We start from the raw sequence: 23,938 nt of genomic DNA on the forward strand, positions 1-23,938 counted from the left end.
AGATAACATAGTAGCAGGGCTAGTAATAATATTTGACCATTTCACATTCCTTCTTTTATTACAAATAGCTAAGGTGACATTCGCTAGATTGATAACATCTGAAATATCAGGGATTAGTGCACTATTGAGATAAAGAACAGGATAGTGGTCACTCTTGTGCCTCGGTATTACCTTCACATTAATCATTTCACTCCCTAGGCACACATCAAGCAGTATATAAGCAATGGTACTTCTATATGGTCCTCTCTTAACCCCTTCAATGCTTGTGACGTAACCATTCCGTCATCAGTCACGGTTGAGCTGTGCTTATGACGGAATGGTTCCTTCACGACCACACCCAGTTATGGAATGTCCAGCACCGGGGGGAAATTGGGGCAGCACGCAAGGTGTTAAATGAGGAAGCTGTCATTATGTCTGAGGCTGAGTGTGAGAAATTGGGTGTGAGCTCTTCTTAAGCAACATCTACAGTCCCTGTCAGGGTTTACCACAAAAGTCACTAAATCAACTTGCGCTTAGCCCTCTGGTAGCTTGGCACAAAAGCAGCGAGGCTTAACTTAGAGGCAATGTATCAAGTATTTATGCAGCATTAGACAGTAATAAAGTGAAAACACAACACAAGAAAAAAATCACACACCAATACAGAAAAATAGAGTACATTTTATTAAATGATTTGACACCAAAATGGTAAAAATCCAATCCGTAAAATTGGAGATACTTAATTTTAAAGGTGAAGAAAAGTAGCACTTAGGAGCAAGAACCAGCAATTGCGGTTATCTGGTCATGGTGGACTGGGTCCAAGTCACAATTTTAGGTGAACCATGAGCATGGGCAGGACACAGTAGTGAGTTTACTTTGCTGTTAAAAGTACCTTGTGTCCTGGGCTTCAAGGAGTGAAGTCCTGAGTTGACCTACGCTGTTCTGGCATCAAGAAGCCTTCAACAGAATTTGTTGTGCAAGGTCCTGCATCGGGATGCCAGTGAAGATGCCATTCAGGGGCTTCACTGCAGTGTAGAGTTGTGTTGCACTGCATCGAGGTTGATGAAGCTGCTGATTGCCAGTATTTTCATCAAGGTGCTTTGAGCTGGTGGACGGGTGTGGCTTAGCTGAGCTGCAAGATGGCCATTCTTTGAGAATTCTCTGCTGGCCCTGAAAAAAACCTTTATAATCAAGCACTAATGGCAGACTTAGGAAGGACTAATTGGAGCGACAAACTGCCTTAACACTAGAGACTACCTGGCAGTCTATCTGAAGTGAATAGCCCCTTCTGGCACAAACTGAGCCTGGGTTTTAACTCAGGGATGGGCGGAGTCAGACATCAGAGTATTCTTGAACCAATTGTGCGCCCCTTCCCAGCCCACCACATGCCTTCGAAATTTGCGGGCTTGAGCCGCCCGTGAACCCACCTGTTGGCCTACAGTGAAGGTGGCGAGTGGAATACATCCCCGCTATTTCAATAGTTAAAGGTACCCCCTAAGGTTAATTATGAGGTCTGGGAGAAAGGGAGAACAGCAAAATATATGAAGGACCTCCCACACGACCTACATCAATTCATCTTTGGTTAGCATAGCATATTTAACAATAGTATATTTTTGTATTTTTCATAAACATGAAAACAGCTTTAGTGTTTATATATACAGTGCAATTCATAAGTCAATTTAAACCATGAAAATTTGTGAAGGGCTCTCCCCATGGGTTTTTTAGCATGCCAATGAAAGCTGAACAAGCAATGTATTTGATGTGTGAATGTGTGTGTTTGGAATGCTAGGTCGAGATGGAGTGTGAGATGTGATCTGATGCAATGAAGGTTGGCTCACAATATGGGGACATGTAAAATATGTTGATTTCATACATAAGAAAGATTTATATGATGTTAAATGAACTTATGAATTGCACTGCATATATAAACACTACAGCTTTTTTCATGTTTTAAGAAAAATACAAAAATATACTATCTTTAAAAAAAAGTTCAATGTCTCAACCAAAGAAAAGAAATTGCAATAAATAAAGACATAAATAAATGTATCTTTGTTGTATTTAATGATTGTTTCAGCAAGGCAAAGCCCATCGAGCTATGTTAGCCAAAGATGAATTGATGTAGATTGGGTGGGAGGTCCTTCTACTTATACATCCCCGGCTGCCCATGTCAGCTGGATAGGCTCTCTTTGTATCTGAAACTATGCAGACCCTTGTAGCACACAGCAGGGGCCGCAGTTGCTTGGTCCCGGGCTGTTCCAAAGCTCATCTGGCATTGGGCTGGAGCATGACTGGGCCATCAGGGCAAGAGAATAGCATACCCCACACTCACTGCCTGCCTTTGTACATCGCTGCACTGTGCTGTCCTGTGGCCCAGCAAACCTTGCATGCGTTGGACGGGGCGGACGAGTTCCCCCGTCCACCAATGCTGATCCAGCGGGTCAACCAAACTTTGGAACTACACAGTTACTGGCCAGATCGAGATGAAGAATGGCAAGACCGAGTCTGCTGACATCACGTTTAGACCAAGTCAAGCAACATGTAGACACCCACAAGACTCGCCTGGACCAGCTCGAAAACAGAGCCTCTAATGCTTGCGACTATCAGATTGAATCCAAGGGTCACCTCCTCCAGATGGAAAAGGTCCTACATGTCATTCAAGCCAAGACCCAGAGACCCGAGCTAGATGAAACAACCTCCGCGTGACTGCTGTTCCAGACACTACAGCCATAGCCAAAATTGAGGACTTTGTGGAGACTCTCCTGCGGAACCTTTTGGGCTTAGACTAATCCTGGGCAGGTAACTATGCTCCGCCATCGCAGTTTATGTAGTTTTGCTTACTCCATGTTCCGTTGCGAACATGGAGTTTAGGCAAAACTATGACTCCGTGGTGGAGGCCGGCCCCTCCACCCTCCCAAAGTAATTATAAAGTAATTAAAAAGGCACTTACATGCCGTGGCTGCCTCCTCCTTGCCATGGCCTCTCTCCTTCCTCCTCCTCCTTCCTCCTTCCTCCTCCTCCTCCTTCTTCACAGATAACCGCTACATTGTACGTCTTGCGAGTGCACATGCGCAATACGTACAACGTAGGGGTTATCTAGGAAGAAGGATGGTGAGTATGAGGAAGGAGAGTGGCTAAGGTGAGGAGGAGGCATCCACAGCAGGTAAGTGCCTTTTTAATTACTTTATAATTACTATGGGAGGGGGTTGGGACTAAAGCAGAGCAAAGTTCCACGGAGTTGTTTTCCCCCACCTGGAACTTTGCGTAGAGGCACCATGCCTGCTCCACCCAGGGTTACCTTAGACCTCTCAACCATGTTTATTGTTGCGCGAGCGCATCGCTCCCTAGGTCCCAAACCACTGGTAGGTGCTACTGTATGTCCTATCATTGTACCGCTGCTCAACTACAGAGTCCGAAATGTGAAATTGCTCTTTGCGTGAGATTGAGGAGTCATACAGCATCAGGGAAACAGCATCTCTTCCTATACTGATTTCACCCCCTTGGTCCAAGCAGCTCGTCATGAATTCTTCCCAGCCAAACAAATTTTCAAACAAGCAGGCACATCCTTAGCACTCTTTTACTCTGCTAAGCTTTGAGTCACCTATGATGGAAAACCCCACCTTTTCACAGATGCAAAGTCTGCCCTGGGGGAACTCACGTGCTCTGTGGGAGATGCCAGGCTGAGTGATAATGGTTTGAATTACCACCGTCATTATGTGAACTGATGGAGACACTTGCCATGGAGGCAGCAGTATGAGCAACCTACTACACCAATTTGGTATCCTTCACTGAACAAGACTGTTTTGCTCTAGTGCTTATTGTTACCAGTCTCTCATCTACCCAATTCTGTACTTGATTTGTTAAACCCCCAGCCACCCTGCCCCGCATGGCAGCACAGTATGCCGGTGACTCTTACACCCCCAGGCCGAACTCCTGTTATTATTTCAGATTACGAGTTGGGGCTCTTGGTTGGATATGGGGTGGGTACTTATTCACAACGTAATGGGGGGTCGGTGTAGGAGGTGAAAGGGATGGATTAGTTTTGATTTCTCTGTTCCAGTTGGGTTGCAGAAACAAGTGGCCCTGGTTCTTTTTACCACCACATTCACATACGTCCCTGCTTAACAATTTCAGAGCAGCCCATATGAATAAATATAATCAACATTATAACATAAGCATGAGCAGGGGCGCGCTTCTAAATCAACACCTTTCTACAAATTCTTATTTCACATGACATCAATCTTAAGTATACCCTGGAACATCTGCGGCCTAAATGACTAAGAAAACATGCTTAACACAAACATAAGCAGCCCTCTACCACGATTGAGCAACCTATGATTAAGACCGTTTGTCAGCCCACCAGTTTGTCTCTCATACGGGGCACCAACCGGGTCCCTGTGTGAGTATACCCTTTTCCTCTCTCACTTTACCGGTGTCTCACTTATTTTCACTGTCTCATGAGGCTGAACAATCACCATCAGATTGTCTCCATATCCCTTGGTCCTGAAGAGACCCTGCACTGTAAAAGGGTCAAAATGCTGTTGACTGTATTTGAAAGCGAACCAGTTTAACGGCTCTGATTAGTGTACACAGAAGCTCAAAATATTACTGTTAATCTTTGGTCGCCTTCACGGTGATATGTGCGCTATATAAGAACGTTTGACATTTGACATTTGACATTTGACATGTTTTTCACAGTTTGTTTTATGGTTCCATTTCACTTGCGGAAACAAAAGCACTATTGTTTTTTCTTGGTCTGTGTATATATCAATTTGAATTTGACAAATCTGATAAAAAGAATTCATGTGAACATAAAGTCTGCAAGGCCCTCTTTCTTTCTGACATCATCTTAAACCATTTCTGTGATTGAGAATTCAACTGTAATCAGTTATTAAAGTTGAGCCACTAAATCACTTCTTTAATACAGGCGACTAGGGACATCACAAGTCATGTTTAATAATATATTAGAGACAGGATTTTATACATGAACTAGCGCGCTGCTGTGATCTCAGAAGAAAGGAAATTTAAGGTAACTTGTTATGATAACATTACATTTACAATGTGTCATTGTTATTGAAACTTATTCATTTTATTTTTGAAAACATTTCTAAGTGTGGATTGAGCAGTGCGTCCTCGATTGGCTTCCAATCTGGATTCTGGTTGCTCTCCTGTTTCATTCGAGCGGTCTTGAGCAGTGCGTAATTGATCGTTTTCCAATCTTGATTCTCGTTTCTCTCCTGTTTCATTCGAGCGGGCTTGAGCAGTGCGTAATCGATCTGTTTCCAATCTTGATTCTCGTTGCTTGTTCGTTTGAGAAGAGCGGGCTTGAGCAGTGCATACTCGATCGGCTTCTAATCATGTTTCCTGCTGCTCATCTGTTTCTGAATCTGGTACAGCCTTTTTCTTTCGTGCTTCTGATGTAGATTGACCAATCGATTTCCATTTGGGGGTCATAACTGTCAACGATGCTCTCAAATTCTCTGTCTATTTCAGTATTCAAAAGATTACGAGGGCCCTGGGGTGCCAATATTTTTTTTTAAATGTTGACAGAAACCTTCGCCGGATGAATGGTGTAGTAATGCATAAAGGACAAACAGACAGACAGACATACTTTTGTTTTTATATATATAGATTGAGGTGCCCATGAGGTACATGATTAATTAGTATCATCATTATTATGTACAACTAAGTAAATGTTAAGAATATTAAAGTGAACAAAATGTAGACTCCAAACATTGTTCTTCACATATCATAAGTCAATTTAGCTAAATATCTCTAGCTGCTTGCATTGCTTTAAATTTTCTAGAGAAAAGGAAGGTAAAACAGACTTTACACATTTCTGGGTATGGTTGCAATGGATTGTTGACAGAATGATCTCTGTAATTAGCATATTTGAATAAAAACATTTATTACTGAGCAGGAGGAATAATTTGCATATAGTTACCCTTTGCATGCTCAATGTTTACTATGACCCTAAGAATTGTCTCAAGCTTTGCTTGTAGTTCACATTCAGCCAAACCAGCATAAAACAAACTAGGATAACCTAATCTAAATGAAGACTTTGCTCCACCCCCCACATTTCAGAAAATATTACTATGTAGTTGTTCCAAAATTAAATGAATGTGTCTGAGCTGCCTTTAGAATGAGCAGCAAATTTTAGGGCAGTGTCAGTGCCTGAAACGGTTCCATTATCAAGTGTGGCCTCTATCATCCTGTGGGTCTGAAACTCTGTTGCAAGCCCTTTAGTAGATGATTTTCTTTCTATATATTCTTGATGTTTGCTGACGAATGGCAGGTTATAAATTGGTTCATGACTGGTTGAGTCTCGGGGCTTTGTAGTGGGTTTCCTCAGGAGGAAATGATAATGGGGTTTTCATTGAGCATTACATTATTTTATTACACTATTTGTGTAACCCACCAGTATGGTAAAACATTGCTTTCATGTAGTTTGTAAGGCAAGAATCCACTCCTAAGTGGGAAGCGTTGACGTTTTGTGCTAGGCTCAGAATCTGTCCCATTATTGTTGGTTTGAAAGCTGAAATAAATGCCTGCTAGGAGGGTTTGGTTACAGGAGAAAATATCAATGGTTCATGATTAAGGGAGATGGATTTATAAAGGACCTTGAGAGATCAATTGGGGGTCATAGCAGTGCAGCTAGGTGATGTATGGATAGCCTCCAACCCTCAGAAAATCCATATTAACATTATACTTCCTTGTACTATTCCTGATGAGGTCTGAAGTAGAGGATGCTGAAATGCATCAACACTTCTTAAAGGAAGCCCACCCACTGCATCACTACTATCACAAGATTACAGCTACAGGGTGCATTATAATAAGGACTAATGTTATAGGTCCTTCATACTAATACATAGGCTTTTGAACATTGCACCAAGATTGGAAAGAAACAATGGTCACTATATTGAATTTGTAACTAGAAAGACCCTGTATGTTTTAGTTTCCTGAAGCAGCCATGGACATATTTGTCAAATGTGTTGGTTATACTGTATGCAGGTAGTTCGTCTGTTCCAAAGATATTTAGCGAGATTACTTTTCTACTAATGTGAGTGTTTTTTAAATATTGTTTTTTTTATTACTCTGGAGATGTGCTTGAAGTTTGGAAACTTGGTAGGTGTAAGGAATGAGGTTTTTTAGTTGACTGAGATGTTAGCCATGGTCAGGCAGCAACCACAATCCTTGTCAGGATGAGCCGCAAGCCAACCCTAAATTAACCTGTGTTCAACCCTCTTGTAGCTTGGCACAAAGCAGTCAGGCTTAACGTAGAGGCTTAATTAGAGGCAATGGGTAATACACTTGTAAATCAGTCAAGCATTAATAAATAAAACAGTAGAATGCAAGATAGGATTTTCTAGAGACGGTAGAGAAAATAGGACCTAAGTGCACAAAGAAAAAACTTGGGATATCTGGTTGCACTGGTCATGTTAAAGTCACACTTTCAGGCCGTAAGCGATGAGCACACGTCAGCTACAGTCACCAGGTTAGGCCCGCTGAAATTGACCCTCTCAAAGTCATGCCAAGATTTTTGTTTGCAATAGAGGGAGCCCCAAGGAATAAGGAGAGCATAGCGTGAGGTAGTCAGTCTAGCGAGAACAGCAGGCCAGGTGTTGTGAGTGGGCCTTGCTAGAGCTTTGCATTGGCAGTCCCCCACTAGCGGTTGATGTTGTAGCATGAAGAGGGGGATGAAGGATGAAATCTAGTGAAGTTGCAAGTCTAGTTCTGTTCTCACCCAAGTGAGAGGGCAGCAGGTCAGCACAGCAGAGCAGCAGTTCCTTCAAAGTAGCAGTCCAGCCGAGTGGCTGTACTTTGAACAGTACAGCAGTTCTTCATGTTCTTCATCCTGGCAGAGTAGCCACAGGTCCAGAGTGTACTGAAGAGTTTGTGTTAGATATTCCTATACCCTGGTGCCCTGGTTCTGGAAGGTGGGAGAAGCTTATAGACAGTGACTTGGAAGTGCATGGAATTTCTTGACTCCCCTGCCCTTGCTTCAATCTGGCTGCTGTGACAAAGTGGGGTTATTAAGCTCTTTGTGTGAAGGCAAAGCAGGGGCTATTCAATTGTAAGTAGGGTTGTTCTCAGCTCCACCTCCACCGTCCTGACAGCAGATGGCCCTTTCTGGCACAACTAATCCTTCTATTGTGTGACTCTCTGAGAGGAATTCACAAAGTCTAACTGTGTCCCAGGCCAGGCTACAGGCACAAAAATGGTTGAAAGCAGGAACATGGCAACATTTTTAAAGTGCCAATTTTGAAATTGTAATGGAAAACCCAAGTTTACCATTACATAGGATTTCTCATTTCAATTCACAAAATTGACTTCACCATAAATAAGGGTATTTTATTACAATTCCAAAAACACCAAACATGAAATGGTTACCTACTCTTATTTGGACATTACAGCTTATTAACTGTAGTGGGCAACTCCAATGGTATCTTATGAGAGTAGACTTGCAGTAGTGAACAACGAATTTAGGAGTTTTTCAGCACCAAGACATGTAAACCTCAGAAGCACATATCAACATTTTTAAATACACTGCACCCTGCCCTTTGGGCTGTCCAGGACTGAACTTAGCGGTGACTTATATGTGATAGAAGGGAAAGTTTGGGCCTGGCAAAAGGTTTACTTTGATAGGTCGCAATGGCAGTTAAAACTGCACACACAGGCTATGATGGCCAGGCCTGAGGCATGTTTAACATACTACTTATGTGGATGGCACACTCTGTGCTGCAGGCCCACTAGTAGCATTTGATTTACAGGCCCTAGGACCAACCCACTTTACTATGGGCTTACAAGTAGATTAAATATACCAATTTGGTATAAGCCAATTCAACATGTTTTAAGGAGAGATCCAAGCACTTTAGCACTGGTTAGTGGTGGGGAAGTGCAAGGAGACATCCCAAACAACTTCAGCTGAAATAGGAGGAGTGAAGGCAAAAAGCTTGTGGATGACCCTTCAGAGCAGGGCCAAGTTAGACAGTAAGAAGAGGCATAACCTAAAACATGTTTAGAAGTGGGAAAACGATTAAAGAGTGGTTAATCTATGTCTTGGGCTGCACCCACAGATTTAGCAATGTGGGATTGTGTGTGAAAGCCAGTTGCATTATGTTTTCTGCCAATTGATGTGTGCACATGAGTAGCTAGCTGAAATCCAAAGTGTCAAAAATGTCAATAAACTATAAAAATGATTTTGATTTAGGCTTGTGATAGAGCCGGGGTTCACCTGCCTCAATTACCATACTCACCTGGGCCCATAAATATAGTAATACCTTGAAACAGGTGAAAAAACCCCTTCGCTATACCAGGATGTTATTCACTTTACTCTTAGGACCGTTAACCTATAACTTGACTTACCAATCCTTGTCATTGGCACCTAGAGTCCTAAGGAATCAAGGGAGTTAGCAAGAAAATAGGTAGTTATAATAACATTTTCCTATAATAAAAATAACCAAAGACTCTGGAAAGTTTAAAGACTTTATCTAAGAAAATTCATAAATGTTAGAGTCCCTTGAATTTCATTCAGAGCCTTTTCGATCAGAAAGATAATAACCAAGGTAAAGATATGCCGCGATTTTATGCGACTGTCTTTAAGCATTAGAATATAGCATGGATAGAAAAGGGAAACAGCACTTTGACATACCCAAACTAATTTATATTTACCTAGATGGTGTGAAAACCAACTCTGTCCACGGGCTGTGACAAAGAAACAGGATTCCCGATAGTTCAGATACCACCAGGACAGGACAGGTGTAGACCAGAACCAGGACAGGTGCAGACCAATATGGATCAGGATAGGACAGATGCAGATCAGAATGAGTACCCTCAGCTAAGTGCAACACCAGCATTACACCCCTCTCTGCGGCTAACTGTCCGACCACGATTAGGTTCTCTATTCCTCTCACTAACCCCGATTGGGTTATCGAATCTTCTTACAGAGTGCTCTGCCAGCACCTCTGCTCTCGATCGCCTATTGAGTGCGTTGGGTCAGTGACAGGTCAGCTATTCGGACAAGTCGGACAATCTAACTAACTAAGCCTACCTTAGTTATACTATTTTCCAGGGCAAAGTACCACCCCCCAATGTTGCCAATGTGTGTATCCCTAATTTTGATTGGCCAAAAGAAGAGGAGAGGTCATCACACCATGTCAGTATGAGATCAAATATTCAAATTAACTTTCCAACCATAACTTTATTTTCCCATGCACTTTATTCCACCCTGCATTGGATGTTTCAAAATGTATTTTATTTGGTACAGTTCAGCTTCCTATTGTAAGGTCACAGGTCAGGCACTCAGGGTTTCTGCAGTAAAGACTGTAGTTGGCAGCGGGTCAATGCCATTACTTGAGACTCTTGGGGGCAGATGTATCAAGATACCATTTTGCACTTCTCAAATAGCGATTGTTAAGGAATCGCTATTTGAGAAGTGCAAAATGGTATGTATGTAGAATTTCGCTATTTATTAGCGATTCCTTAGAATTCCTTAATTGCGATTAGCAAATTGCTAATCGCAATTAAGGAATAATTTCCCATTCATTTCTATGGGCCAGGAGGCCCATAGGAATGAATGTAAAATTATACTCAATTTGCGATTAGCAATTAGCTAATCGCAAATTGAGAATAATTTCAAGGGTGCAAGGGTGTCTTAAGGACACCCTGCTGCACCCCTGAATTTGATATGTGTACGCATATGGCGCACATACATGCCCTAAGGGCATGTATGAGCGTCATATGGCACCTTTAGAATTTAAAAAAAAGTGCTTTTTAAAAAGAATTCGCAAGTTACCACCAACTACAAGTTGATGGTAATTTGCGAATTCTTAGTCAAAAATCGCAACACTGAAATGCTTGATACATTTCAAATATTAAATTGCAATTTGCATTTTCTTAAAAGCCTCGCAATGTTAAGGAATCGCTAAATTAGCGATTCCTTAATATTGCGAGGCTTTTTGAATGATACATTCCAAATCCTGTTTTTTTTGTCGCAAACGCTGCTATTTTCCGAATCGCAGCGTTTGCGACAAAAAAAACGGATGATACATCTGCCCCTTGATCTCTTCTGCACAGTCGCAGGAATTCATAAAATAGAAGCAGGATGTTTTAATCAGGCCCGTAATTCGAGCTATTAGCAAAGTAGAAGAGAAACATGGAATACATGAATATTCTGTATACCACTTATCTCTACTCTATTCCCAATACATTATTTTATCTTTGGCATTAGTTATTATGCAGAACGAACATGGTTTAGTGAAAGCAGCAGCAGGTGCATTAATGATTAGTCACATGTAGTAGCCATCTTAATTCTAGTGCACAGCTGCAGAGATTCCCTCCAAGCATTAGAAGACGTCACACCACATGAGTGTGGTAGACACATGCATAGTACAGTTCCCGCCTTCTGGTGGCCATTTTAGTACATTTGCGTTACTGTTAGTAAAAGCACATAGTTAAGCTTCCCCTAGGTACTAGAAATGTCATGTGGTGCAACTATTAGTAAGATAAAACATGACAAACATATTGGTAAGTACGTTTATGTGTTATTCAAGAGGATTGATCCAAGCAAGTCTCTTTAAGCACAAAACCTTGCTCCATCACTCGGCAACTCAAAAGTTGTAGTGTTTTTGTAATAACACATTTCTGGGGTTACTCAATGTTAACCCAAAGGATTTTGTTACAGCCTGGAGGTGCCTATATCACAAGTCTGATGAAGAAACTGGTAACTGAACATTAAGCAGAGTCATAAATAAATGCAGCTGGTGCAATTTTTTCTTAGCTTGTTTCTTGATTTGTTCAGTTACAGATACGCATCAGGTTCTTGTATTTGGCACGAGCAGGTATCTCCTTGCAGTGTAGTATACAAGGAAAAAGGCGGGGGAAAAATTATGAACTGTAATAAGATAACTGATCAAAGTTGGCTCCGTTCAGGTTGATAGGAAATGTCTATACAGTGTTTTAAATGAACTTTTAAATTTTCTTTTAAATAACAAACACATTTTTAACCGTGTATTGTGAAAATTCGATTAACTAAGACATAGGGAATACCTGTATTTAGTGATGCTCTTATGTATATAATAGTTTTTTAGATATTTTATGATTGTACTCATGTATTTATGAACTTTTATGATATTTTTATCGAAATAAAATTAATTGAATTGAATTGATTTGTTCAGTTAACTCGCAAAAATAATTCATTTTTTATTGATTTTTCAATTGGCCCTGAAACTTTGAAAATAGTAAAATATTTTGATCCTTACATACCGACATTGTGACAAGTTACACTCTAGGAATTATAAAGCAGTTCTAACATATTATGAGGAACTATGATACCTACTTTTTCATGTTCATCATCATAGACATTTATGTTCCTTTCAGAAAAGATGTATGGAGAGCATGAAGAAACTGAACTGCACCAGAGTGGGAAGCTTTATTTTTATTGGAGTCACTGGTGACCCTGAAAAACAGATCCCACTCTTTGTGATGTTTCTATGTCTGTATATTTTGAATCTCATGGGAAACACATTGATGATACTGACAATAACACTGTCCACTAGATTACAATCCCCCATGTATTATTTCCTGCGTAACCTGTCTTTCATTGATATCTGCTTTACATCAACCACAGTCCCAAAGATGCTAATTGACTTCCTTTCATCGGTGAAGATGATTTCTTTTATTGGCTGTGTGACACAGATGTACTCTTTCCTTTCCTTGGGTGGGGCAGAATGCCTTCTATTGGCCGTCATGTCTCTGGATCGCTATGTAGCAGTGTGCAAACCCTTGCGTTACAATGTCATCATGAATAATCGTGTTTTATTCCTGTTGGTTACTACCTGTTGGGTTGCAGGTCTTCTAAACGCCCTTGGACATACAGTTTTTACTTTCCGTTTGCCTTTCTGCAGGTCTAACCTGATCAACCATTTCTTCTGTGACATCCCCCCTCTTTTGGCCCTTTCATGCAGTGACACCCATGTTAATGAAGTACTGGTCTATACAACAGGAGGATCTGTCATCATCGGCTCCTTCACGCTCACACTCCTGTCCTATGTGTTCATCATCCTGGCCATCCTACAGATCCAGACATCTGAGGGGCGTCACAAAGCCTTTTCTACCTGCCTTTCTCATTTGACTGTGGTTTCTTTATTTTTTGGGACAGCTATCTTCAGTTATATCCGGCCTACGTCATCCAATCATCTGAATCTGGACAAGATAGTCACGGTGCTTTTTGGAATAGTAACACCTACATTAAATCCAATTATCTATAGTTTAAGGAACAAAGATGTGCAAGGAGTACTGAAAAAAGCCATGCATAGGATTCAGCTGCTTAGATAATGTTGTATATTTTAGAGACTTTTTCTCTAAATAGTTACTTTTCAAGAAGTTTCTTCCTTGAGACTACTGATTGAGTTCAGCTAACAGCCTCTCAAGTTCGACTGTTGCTCAAGTTACAGCATGTGCTATCAGTGATCTCTGCCTTAGCAACATTTGGAATTCCCTCTGTCTGAAAGCCCTTAAACTTGCATCCTCTACCATGGATATGACCTAACCTTTTTTCCTCCAATATTTCTCTCTTGCCAAGCATTTTAAAGCATCTGCCTTGGCATGGGAATTCTGCCAAAAGCAATTGAATGCAATCCTTCAAGCACCACATAGACAGGGACGAACACACACACACACACACACACACACCCACACACACACACAAACACCCACGCCCACGCCCACACACACACACACACACATATTAACTGAAAAAAAAAACTTTAAAGTAACATTATAGTGGAGTGTAATACAAATTTCAGTTTTAGTTTCACTGCAAAAAACAAAGTTTTGAGTAATTGTAGAGGTAGGTGAATTTGTGAATGTGAACATTTATTTTCTGAACTAAAAAAACACTCAAATTCACCAGTTACAGTTAGCAGCGCCAACTATAACTTACGTCCCATCCATGCACTGCTTTTGACCTCACATATGTTATCACTTATGATCAATGACATCCTTCATGACATCATTGATAACATTTCAAACACATCATTGATGACAACATATTGAGTGCGCAAGTTTGTTTTACAGTTACTTTTTTACATAATTTTGGACAGCTTGGGTGCAGGTAATAGGTGTAAGTCTTTACAAAATGCATATGTTCCTAATGCACCATAGCTCTGTTGAGGTATTCAACATGTTATAAATGTTTGCATTCGCGAGTAACTGTGTGTGCAAGCAACAGCAGACTTCAATTCATTATGTTACACCCAACCTTTTGGCTCTGCCTGAAAAGTTTCCAAAATGAGAAAGATTCTACGTAGCCGATAGTAACTTTTGTAAGCAGCCTTGAGTTATTAGAGAAAATTGTGTCCCCATAATAATTTACACTTAACAAGGATGTTATGTTATCTTGGGAATATTAGTAGAGCGCATTGCCACCCCTTGGCATCCCAGCGCTAGCGAAGGCAACAGACAGATCAGAGCAGCTTAGTTGGTGGGGTTTTAAAAGAACTATGTTTTCAGAAGTTTACGGAAGGACAGGTGGTTAGGTACCGAACGTAGATGGAGGGGGAGAGTGTTCCACAGCCTGGCAGCATTATAATGGAAAGACCAGCCACCACTTCTCGCCCCTTTAGTTTTAGGGACAAAGGCTAACTACAGGTTGCTTGATCGGAGGTATCTGTTAGGACGATGGGGGAAGATGATAGAACGGATTATGGAGGGGCTTACTTCCAGAAGGACTTATAGCAATGCATAAGGACTTGAATTTTGTTCTTTCCATAATCGGGAGCCAGTGCAAGGTCTTTAGGGCGGGTCTTGAAGAATGACTGTTGGAAATCTTAAGGAACAAACGTGCTGTACAATTCTGAATAACTTGCAATATTGTTGTGGTTGCCCTTGGGGCTCCTAGATACAGAGCATTTCTGTAATAGAGGCAGGTGAGGATCAAGGCTTGGACCATGAGTCTCCTTGCTGAAAAGGGGAGGACTTTGTGGAGCATTCATAGAATCCCGTAGCAGGAAGCGGCCAGTTTCATCGCCTGATGATCAAATGTAGGTGACCGATCTAACCACATGCCCAAACTTTTGATCTGGTTTTTGGGCATGGGAGGGAAGCCGAGGCAGCTTGGCCATGCTGATCCAATGTCAAAGATGGGTGAATTACCCAGAAGCATAAGCTCCGTCTTGTCTCCATTCAGTTTAAGATAGGAGGATTCCATCCATTTTGCAACTCTTTCCAGGCAAGGACCTTGACAGGGCGAGTTGTCTTCAGGGTGATTTATGGCCAGCACTAATTGGTTGTCATCGGTGTAGGTAACTATTTCAATCCCAAAAGGGAGGATAATCTGTGCTAGGGGGCTCATATAAACATTAAACAGAGCCGGGCTCAGGGATGAGGCCTGAGGGATGCCGCAACTAAGTGAGATATGTTCTGAAATGCTGTCTCCTTCAAAAACCTAGAAGGTCCTATCCTCAAGGAAGTATTGCAGCCATGTGATAACATCCCCCATAATCCAGCATTCCTCAACCTGCTGATCAAGATGTCATAGTTGACAGTGTCGAAGGCAGCACTGAGGTCCAGAAGGATGATAGCTGTCGATCCACCTTGGTCAATAATCTTTGTGGACTTTTCTACCACTGCCAATAAAGCAGTTTTTGTCCCATGTTTGGGGAGGAATCCAGTTTGTGAGGGGTGCAGTACATTGTGAGAATCAATAAAAGTAGAAATAACCAAATTTACATGCTTTTCTAAAATGTTACTGATCCTAGGGAGAAGGGAGATGCAGTGGTAGTTTCCAAGTTTTCAGGATTAAGGCTTGGTTTCTTCAATAGTGCCTTCACCATAGCATGTTTCCACAGTAGCGGTACTAGTCCGGTCGAGATAGAGGAATTAATCAACTTCAGTATCACTGGGAAGACTACTTCCCCAGCCTTACTTAAAAATTGAGGGGATGCCAGGTCACTGGGAGAGCCGGATTTTACTGATGCAGAGATATTTACTAAAGGGTCCATATCCATCAAGGGGATTTCCATGAGAGAGTGCTCACTTGGCACAGAGTCCTCCATAAACAGCAGATTATTAGGAGAGGCGGGGGGAGAAATGTAGATATCCTGAATTTTATTAGAAAAGAACCTTGCCAGTTCATTGCACCGGGCAGGAGGCCCCTCATGGGGAGCATTCATAATTGAAACTTTTAGGAGATCCTTCGCAATCTTGAAGATTTTGTGGGGGAGTTTGAGACTGAATGAATTCTTTCCTCATAGTAGGATGCCTAGGCATCTTTCACTTTATAATTGATACGTTTTATGGGGTGCCTATATTTCTGTATTCTTATTACATCATAGTCTCTTCTCTCAAGTCTCTTGCAGGTTTTTTTGTACTCACGCAGCTTGGTGGAGTACCACAGAGAGGGGCTGTTCCTAACTTTTTTATGAATGCATTTCTTAGAGATGACTAGGTCCAAGGAGGAATCAATCTAATAGTTACATTTATAATTTGAGGCAGTGGGATTTGAGTCTAAAGTAGACATTGTATTTTTCAGAGCTGAATTCCAAGAGTCCAACGGAAGGTTGGACCAGGAATGTTTCCAGCTGCTAGTCATGCCACTGATAGAAGGGGGGTTTCAGGATATCCCAGGGGAGGGGAATCAGAAAATTATCTGACAATGGCACAGGAATCAGGTCTCCTACTGTAACTTCCCTATTGTTAGAAAATATAGGATCTAGGAGGTGCCATTTCTCATGGGTGTGGCCAGTACAATTTTGCTTCATCTGAATAGCTAGAAGATTCTGGACTAGGTCAGAAACCACTGGGTCCAAGGGATCATCAAAGTGCAAGTTGAGATTCCCTAATAAAGTAAAATGAGAAGGAGAGCTTGCCAAGTTGGCGACAATTTCTGGCAAAACTTTACAAAGTTGTCTTTGGACTCCAGAGGCAGATCTATAAGAATACCCAAAAGTGTGTGGTTGGGAGATGTGTGTGTGCACCAGGTACTTACCTATATATATATGTGCTTGTTTTGATTTAGAAGAAGGTATATCTGTGAAGTTTTCATCACAGTAAGAAGGATGCATGCATTATGATATTTAGCACCTTCTTGGTCTTGCATGATCTTGGTCATTTTTTATAAATTGTGTCTTTTTTGACAACTTTGTTATAGAATTTAGAGTGTTCTTAGATTCCTTCAAATACTCTCTCTATAGAGTAAACACTGTTTACAGTACTCAGTTCTCTACTGATATCAGCGTCATTTCTTAATGTGGCTTCAGGTTGTGGCAGGGGTTTGATACAAATAATGAATGTATGCAGTAGGGTATTTTTTAGAATTGGCATTCCCTTTTTGGCTTTCCCTGAACAGTTGTATACAGAGTGAACACTACTGAAAAAGGGTTTACCATGTAACTGTGGTTAAATGTTGATATGAACTATGCTACATGTTAAGCCATAGCATTTTATACAGCAATATGCATGAAAACAAAGCTGATGGGTGTCCTCAATGATGTAACTTGAGATATCCTCAGTGATGTCATAAATGATGTCATACAACATCTCATGAGCATTGTCATATGTGGGGTCATAAGCAGTGCATGGTTAGACACAAGTTAAAGTTAGCACATTAACTATAACTGGAGAATAGTTGTGTTTTTGTAGGTCAAAACACACTGACATATTTACCTGACTATAAAGTTGCTTTAACTTTTTTTTTACAGTGAATTTCTGTTAAAAAAAAGTCAATTATATATTTTGTTAGAGTATGTTTGATAGAAAGACTATAATATATGTTGTGTCCTGACATTATTTTAATAAAACAATGCTTTTTATTGTAGCAAAACAGGATATGTTTCAGACTTTAAAAAATCTTTGCAAAATGTGTGTAAGTATTAAACAAATACATATTTAGTAGAAATAGTTTATTTTCTTAGTTATTGTAACTCTGATATGAAAACATGTCACCAGCAATCTTTTCTGAAGTCGTATTATGTTCCGAGAGAGAGAGAGTTAATGGGCAAGCTAGTTATTAAATTAAGATCGCAACCACCACCCTTTATTTCTTTAATCATTCTACATCCCTGCAGGCTACTCCTTGATCACGCAGGTCCTACTAAAAGCAGCCCGGTGACGACTATCTACAACGACTGTGGGTAAGTCCAGAGCCATCTTAGAGTCTTCCTTGGTAGCTTTCTTGTAACCTTCTTTGGCCCAAATGTGACTGCTCTTGGCACACTACCCCTCCAGGCTCATGAGTGACATATCACCCTTACTCTCACTGTATTCGGGAGGTTTATTGGGAGTAAACACGTATGTTATTATTTTTCTTCAGATCTTAGTCTGCCAATATGATACTCACCATCCCGGTGAAAGTATAGACAACGTTGCTACAAATACAGATCAGCAGCTAGGAACTTCTGTTTTATATACCTCCTTCTCTTTTTTCATCCCCCAGCAGGGCGGAGAACAACACAGGAACTTTTCCTGGTTCCAGATCCTGACCCCACAGGTAGTATCGATTTAACCGTGCAGCCCACTATGGGCTCCACTTCAAGTTTATGAGCACTTCCTTTGGTCCTGATGAATTGCCTTGATGGCACGAAACATGTCGACCAGATCACTTGTTGAGGGTTGAATGGGCTTCCCACACATAGGTTGGCTGAAATCCTATACCCCTCTTAGTTTTAATAAAGTAGGTAGCTACAGGAATAAAATACCCAGAGTAGACTACACTAACTTTTTTTAGAATCACCACATGTCACGCTCACTACTCCACGATTAGGGCCCCTCACACCCACTCAAACATCGGCTTCGGAATAAAAGATCTCCGACAAAAGTGCAGCACTAAGTGCCGCCCGTCAGGCATTGCAGTGCCGGCTTGACGCAGGAGCAGGAAGCCAATGATGACACAAAGCGACCGGTTGGGAATGCGACAGTAGTCATAGAACCAACCTGTTGTGTGAGGTTTCCCTAAATTCCGAAAAGGGACAATCGCCCCTGACTTTCAGATACAACCCCCCTGTTAGAGAGAGGCAGCTAGTCCACTCTCCCTAACACAATTATCACCCCTAGGGGAACTTTGTGCAAACAGTTGGGTAACCGAGAGGAATCACACCCTGAAAGTAGTATTGTGATTGGTTCATATGGATGTATTTAATTAGAAGAAGATGATATCATCCTTTTTGCTTTATTTTACTATTGGGCTTTAGGAAGAGTAGAAATATTTGGCTTGCTCTCCTATCCTGTTTGTCTTTCAGCAAAAAGATGTCTTCATCAGATTATAATCAAAATCGAGGTGCTTCTGCATCAGCTCAGCCATGTCAGCCACCCAAGGAATCTTTGTTGTGGTAATTCATTGAAATGATGCCAAGCACCAAGAAAGTTTCTCTGAAGTACGTTACTTGTAAACTTTGTGGCAAAGAGCTCGGTCAGGAGAGCAGAAATAAACAATGTAGCATGAGTATCATAGGAATATAGAGACACCTGAGGTTTATGCATCAGTAAAGGCTTGCACAGGCAGACTTTCTCATGCTGAGGAGCTAGACAACATAATTTACTCCACGAGATACTGCACCTGCTCAGGCTCTAAGTGCACAAGTGGGCAATAACCCTGCTTTATCAAATACATTGCTATTTGCTGCATGTGTAAGCAAATAATTTTTTTATCTGCGAGAAGCTGACATTCCCTCAACAACTTAAAGATTGATATTAATATCCCCGCACATTAACAATGGCAACGTCCATTGTGCCAGTTCTACATTCAGAAAATTAAACAGTTCTGAATCATCCAGATTTGGCCCATAAACATTGCAGAGTGTAAACTTGTATAGGCCAATCCTGAACTCAGAGATAGCCCAGCGTCCCCATTTGTCAGCTGCGGTTTTAACACACTCCCCAACCTCCCTTTTTTTAAGTATCGCAACCTCTCTTTTAATACCCTTCTGTTTAGAACATACTACCAACTCCATACCCAGATTTCTGAAATAACTACTATTGACCCAAGCAACATGCGTTTCTTGCAAACACATTATATCAATATGCAATATTTGTACTATTCTAGTTAGAATTTGTTGTTTCTTTGGGTCATTAAGACTACATATATTTAATGTACAAATCTTTATTTTCCTATCCATAAGCAGTGTAGAGAGGAACCAGCATTAAAATGACATAAACAATTTTCTTGAATTCAACTGCATTACATCCACTTTCACAAATTTCCATTCTTGTATCAATTAACTGTTTTGATCCTATTCTATCAGCTGCTGCCTTTTTCACCCACCACCACCAAAGACCGGTGCTCCACCCCTTTCCCACCCCGTCATACCACCTACCCCGGCCCTCCCACCCACCCCACCCCTTCCTTTCCACCTTATGAGGCCAGGGACCATTATTCCTTGCAATGTATGGAATGCCGTGTCCTCCCCTCTCCTGGCACTTGACATCGAATCTGAACCAAAAAAAACTAAATCGCAATATTTTCAGGAAGAAGATCCTAATAACAGCTGAAAGGAAAAAAAGGAGATACAAGAAAGAAGATAAGGAGAAAAAGAAAAAAAAGAAAATTAACAATAACATTCTTAATTTCACCAACGAGGGCTTCTTAGATCTAATCATGTATATACTGGATGAAAGAAAGTAGTTTTGAATGCTCTCCGGTGTTTGATTTTGAATCATGGCCTTTACGATGTATGGAATTCAAAACATTCCAGTGATCCTGGTTTCACTTTTTTTTCAGCCCCTCACGCAAAGTTTGTTTGTTTGTTTTTTTTTTTTACCTCGTCAGTACTGTTAGCTAAAGCTAACATCGAGATTCATCCCAGACTAGTTTCCTACCATAATCCGATTTCATTAGAATTGGTTGTAGACACGGCTGAAAAAGCGGAGTTCCAACAGTGGACTTTTGACAGAAAGTTGCTTTTGGATGAGGAGTACCGACAATATATAGCTAAAATAATTCAGGAATATTTTGTTATTAACAAAGGTATGGCTGCACAGGAGATAGTCTGGGATACGTTTAAATCAGTAGTATGTGGAGAAACTCTTAGCTTTTCTAAATTTAAACCCAAAAAGATGTGGACTAAACATCGACAGGAGTTTGATCAGGTTTACATTGCTGAAAAGAAACTGGCGGAGATAATAAGGCAAGGAGCAGAAGTAGATATAGTACAAATGGCTCAGAGGGATCTCACGATAAAAAGGACTAGTGCTTATGCCATCATAGCCGATAAAATTGCTGAAAGGTATGTACAACATAAAGAAACATCATATGAGTTTGGAGAAAAAACGGGAAGTGTGTTGGCAAAAAGGCCAAGAGAAAAAGCTGTCTATAGTGATATCCCTAGAATTATAGATTTAAAGGGGGTTTTGCAAGAGACTAAGGAAGGCGTCTTGTCATCTTTTCAAGAATTTTATCTAGTGCTATATAAGGACGAGACCGACCGGGTGGATGTTGAGGAATATTTAAATGAAGTGATTTCTACAACAGTGTCGGAAGCTCAAAAAATGATATTGTTGGCACCGCCTGACTGGTCTGAAATTGAATTAGCTATAATGGGTCTGGCTATGGGCAAGGCTATGGGCCCAGATAATATCCCACCGGAATTTTATAGGACTTTTTGTGATTTGATAAAAACTGTACTGGTAGAAGTTTGCCAACAAGCATTTCAAGGGATGGCTCCTCAGTCATGGTCTAATGCTACAATAGTTGTGTTAAAAAAAAGGTAAAAAGGATACTGAAATGGGGTCTTATAGACCCATTTCATTATTAAACTCAGATAGTAAAATTTATTCCAAACTTTTAGCCAACAGGCTAAATGATATGATGCCAGGCTTAGTTTCTTTTAGACAGCACGGATTCATACAGCACAGAGGTACCACGGATCATATAAGGTGGATAATTTCTTTGTTGAATTGGGTGCAAGGTACTAACTCCCCTATCGGTGTGGCCCTGTTGGATGCTGAAAAAGCGTTCGACAGGGTCTCATGGCGTTTTATGTGGTCAGTCCTCGCAAGGAAGGGGTTTCCGCCGGAATTTGTCCGTGCTATCCAGACCCTGTACCTAAATCCATCAGCGGTTATCAGGGTTTCCGGGAAAATACCAGGGAAGGTGCTAATAGCAAGAGGGACTAGATAGGGTTGTCCCTGTTCCCCCTTGCTCTTCGCACTATATATTGACCCGTTTATTTCTACTCTGGAGAGGAACTGCTTAATTAAACCTGTGTAGCTACATAATCGTGATTTTAAAGTATGTGCGTACGCAGATGATATCGAGATACTGACATCAGATATTAGCACTGCATTACCTAATAATATAGCGGAAGCTGAAAAATTTGGTCAGTTATCCGGTTATAAATTAAATGTTGGAAAGACGTAATTTATTCACTCGGAGACCGGTCGTCCCGAGAACATTAAGTTTGAAAAGGAGACAACCTATCTTGGAATAAAAATTACAACTAATATGGAGGATATTATTCCAATAAATTTAGACCCAGTTATAACCTCATCTAATAAAACATTAGATAGATTAAATAATCTAAAGCTCTCACTCTTTGGTCGCAGTAATGTTCTAAAAATGCTTATTTTTCCTAAGTTTCTGTACTTGTTTTGGGCTATTCCCTTTCTTATATCTAATTCTTATTTTTCGCGAATAGAGAGAATGTGTTCACGATTTTTATGGGGGTACCACCGTGCTCGGAGAGCATTTAAGAGATGTACACTGCCCCGAGAGAGAGGAGGGTGGGGTATCCCATATTTCCAGACATATCACTGGATAGCGATATTACAGCATATGGGTTTTCTTATTTTACCAGAAGATCCAACTGAAGATTTTGCTGCTCCATCTATCTATGAGATGCTATTAGGTGCTGAGGCCAAACAATGTTTAAACCGTATTATTGAACCAAGTTATTATTAAAAAAACCACATTTAAGACTCTCTTTTCTGCTCATTTTATCTGGAGGACAACTAAAAGAAGATTAGGCATAGGCCCAAATATGAACTTATATACTCCTCTGCAAAATTACTCTCTATTACCAGATATATTTAAGGATCAAGTGATGTCAAGGTGGCATAATTCGGGAATTTCCAAATTAGGGGATTTCTATCAAGGGAACCATTTTGCCTCTTTCGATTACTTAAGGGATGTTTACAGGTTGCATCATACAGATTTTTTTAAATATCTTCAATTACGTAGCTTCTGTGATCAGAAAATATCAAAGAACCTGATTGTACTAGAAAAAATCGCGCTCTTTGAGGCTATTAAAGATAGGCAAAATATTGAATTTTTGTATCAATTATTCCAGGAAAAGATAGGGGACGATATAGAAGCTAGGGAAGCAAAATGGCAAAACAAATTAAGTTCTGAGTCTATTGATCTTAAGAGAAGTATAGAAATGGCCACTAACTTATTATTGAACGGATCACTGATAAGCCAACATTTTATGTCTGTGTTCGAGTTGTACTACACGCCAAGTAAATTGGCTAAATGGAATTCGGGGAGAGGAACAAACTGTAATCGTTGTGGCCTATATGCAGCTGACGCTGCTCATATGTTTTTCTTTTGCCCTAAATTGACCCAGTTTATATCTGACTTAGAGTCTTATTTGCATAACAACTTGGGCATTTCAGTAAAGCTAACAGCACCTCTGGTTATTTTTGGATGTGAAAAGAACAACATTATTAATTTTTCAGTGGTTAAAGAAGGTTTTATTTTTATATATATGGCTGTATATCGCTCATGTATTACTTCTCAATGGTTAGACGAAGAATCACCAAAATTTTATTAAATGGAAAACTAAAATATTGTCTATCTACTATTTAGAGACTGCATTGTACAAATTCAAGGGTATAAGGAAGAAAACTTTTAGATATAAACTATGGTCTCCTAACAATAACTGGATAGCATCTTAATGGAATTCTCTAAAATATTTCTGTTATTGAACTATATCTGGTACTTTGTTATTCCCATTATTTATCTTTTGGTTATTTG

General features: G+C 40.5%; 1 protein-coding gene across 1 annotated transcript; it reads left to right on the plus strand.

The window, feature by feature from the left end:
* Nucleotides 1–12,369: 12,369 nt before the first annotated feature.
* LOC147716834 (olfactory receptor 5V1-like) lies at nt 12,370–13,308 on the plus strand. The gene has a single exon (XM_086919793.1). It carries the CDS (start codon nt 12,370–12,372, stop codon nt 13,306–13,308), a length of 939 nt encoding a protein of 312 aa, XP_086775919.1.
* Nucleotides 13,309–23,938: the final 10,630 nt, after the last annotated feature.

The sequence above is a fragment of the Lissotriton vulgaris genome, chromosome 5, assembly GCF_964263255.1.
Source record: "Lissotriton vulgaris chromosome 5, aLisVul1.2, whole genome shotgun sequence".
Lineage (NCBI taxonomy): Eukaryota > Metazoa > Chordata > Amphibia > Caudata > Salamandridae > Lissotriton > Lissotriton vulgaris.

What these genes read in the sequence shown, in the direction of transcription:
- LOC147716834 (XM_086919793.1), top strand. Translation starts at nt 12,370, where the DNA reads ATGAAGAAACTGAACTGCACCAGAGTGGGAAGCTTTATTTTTATTGGA.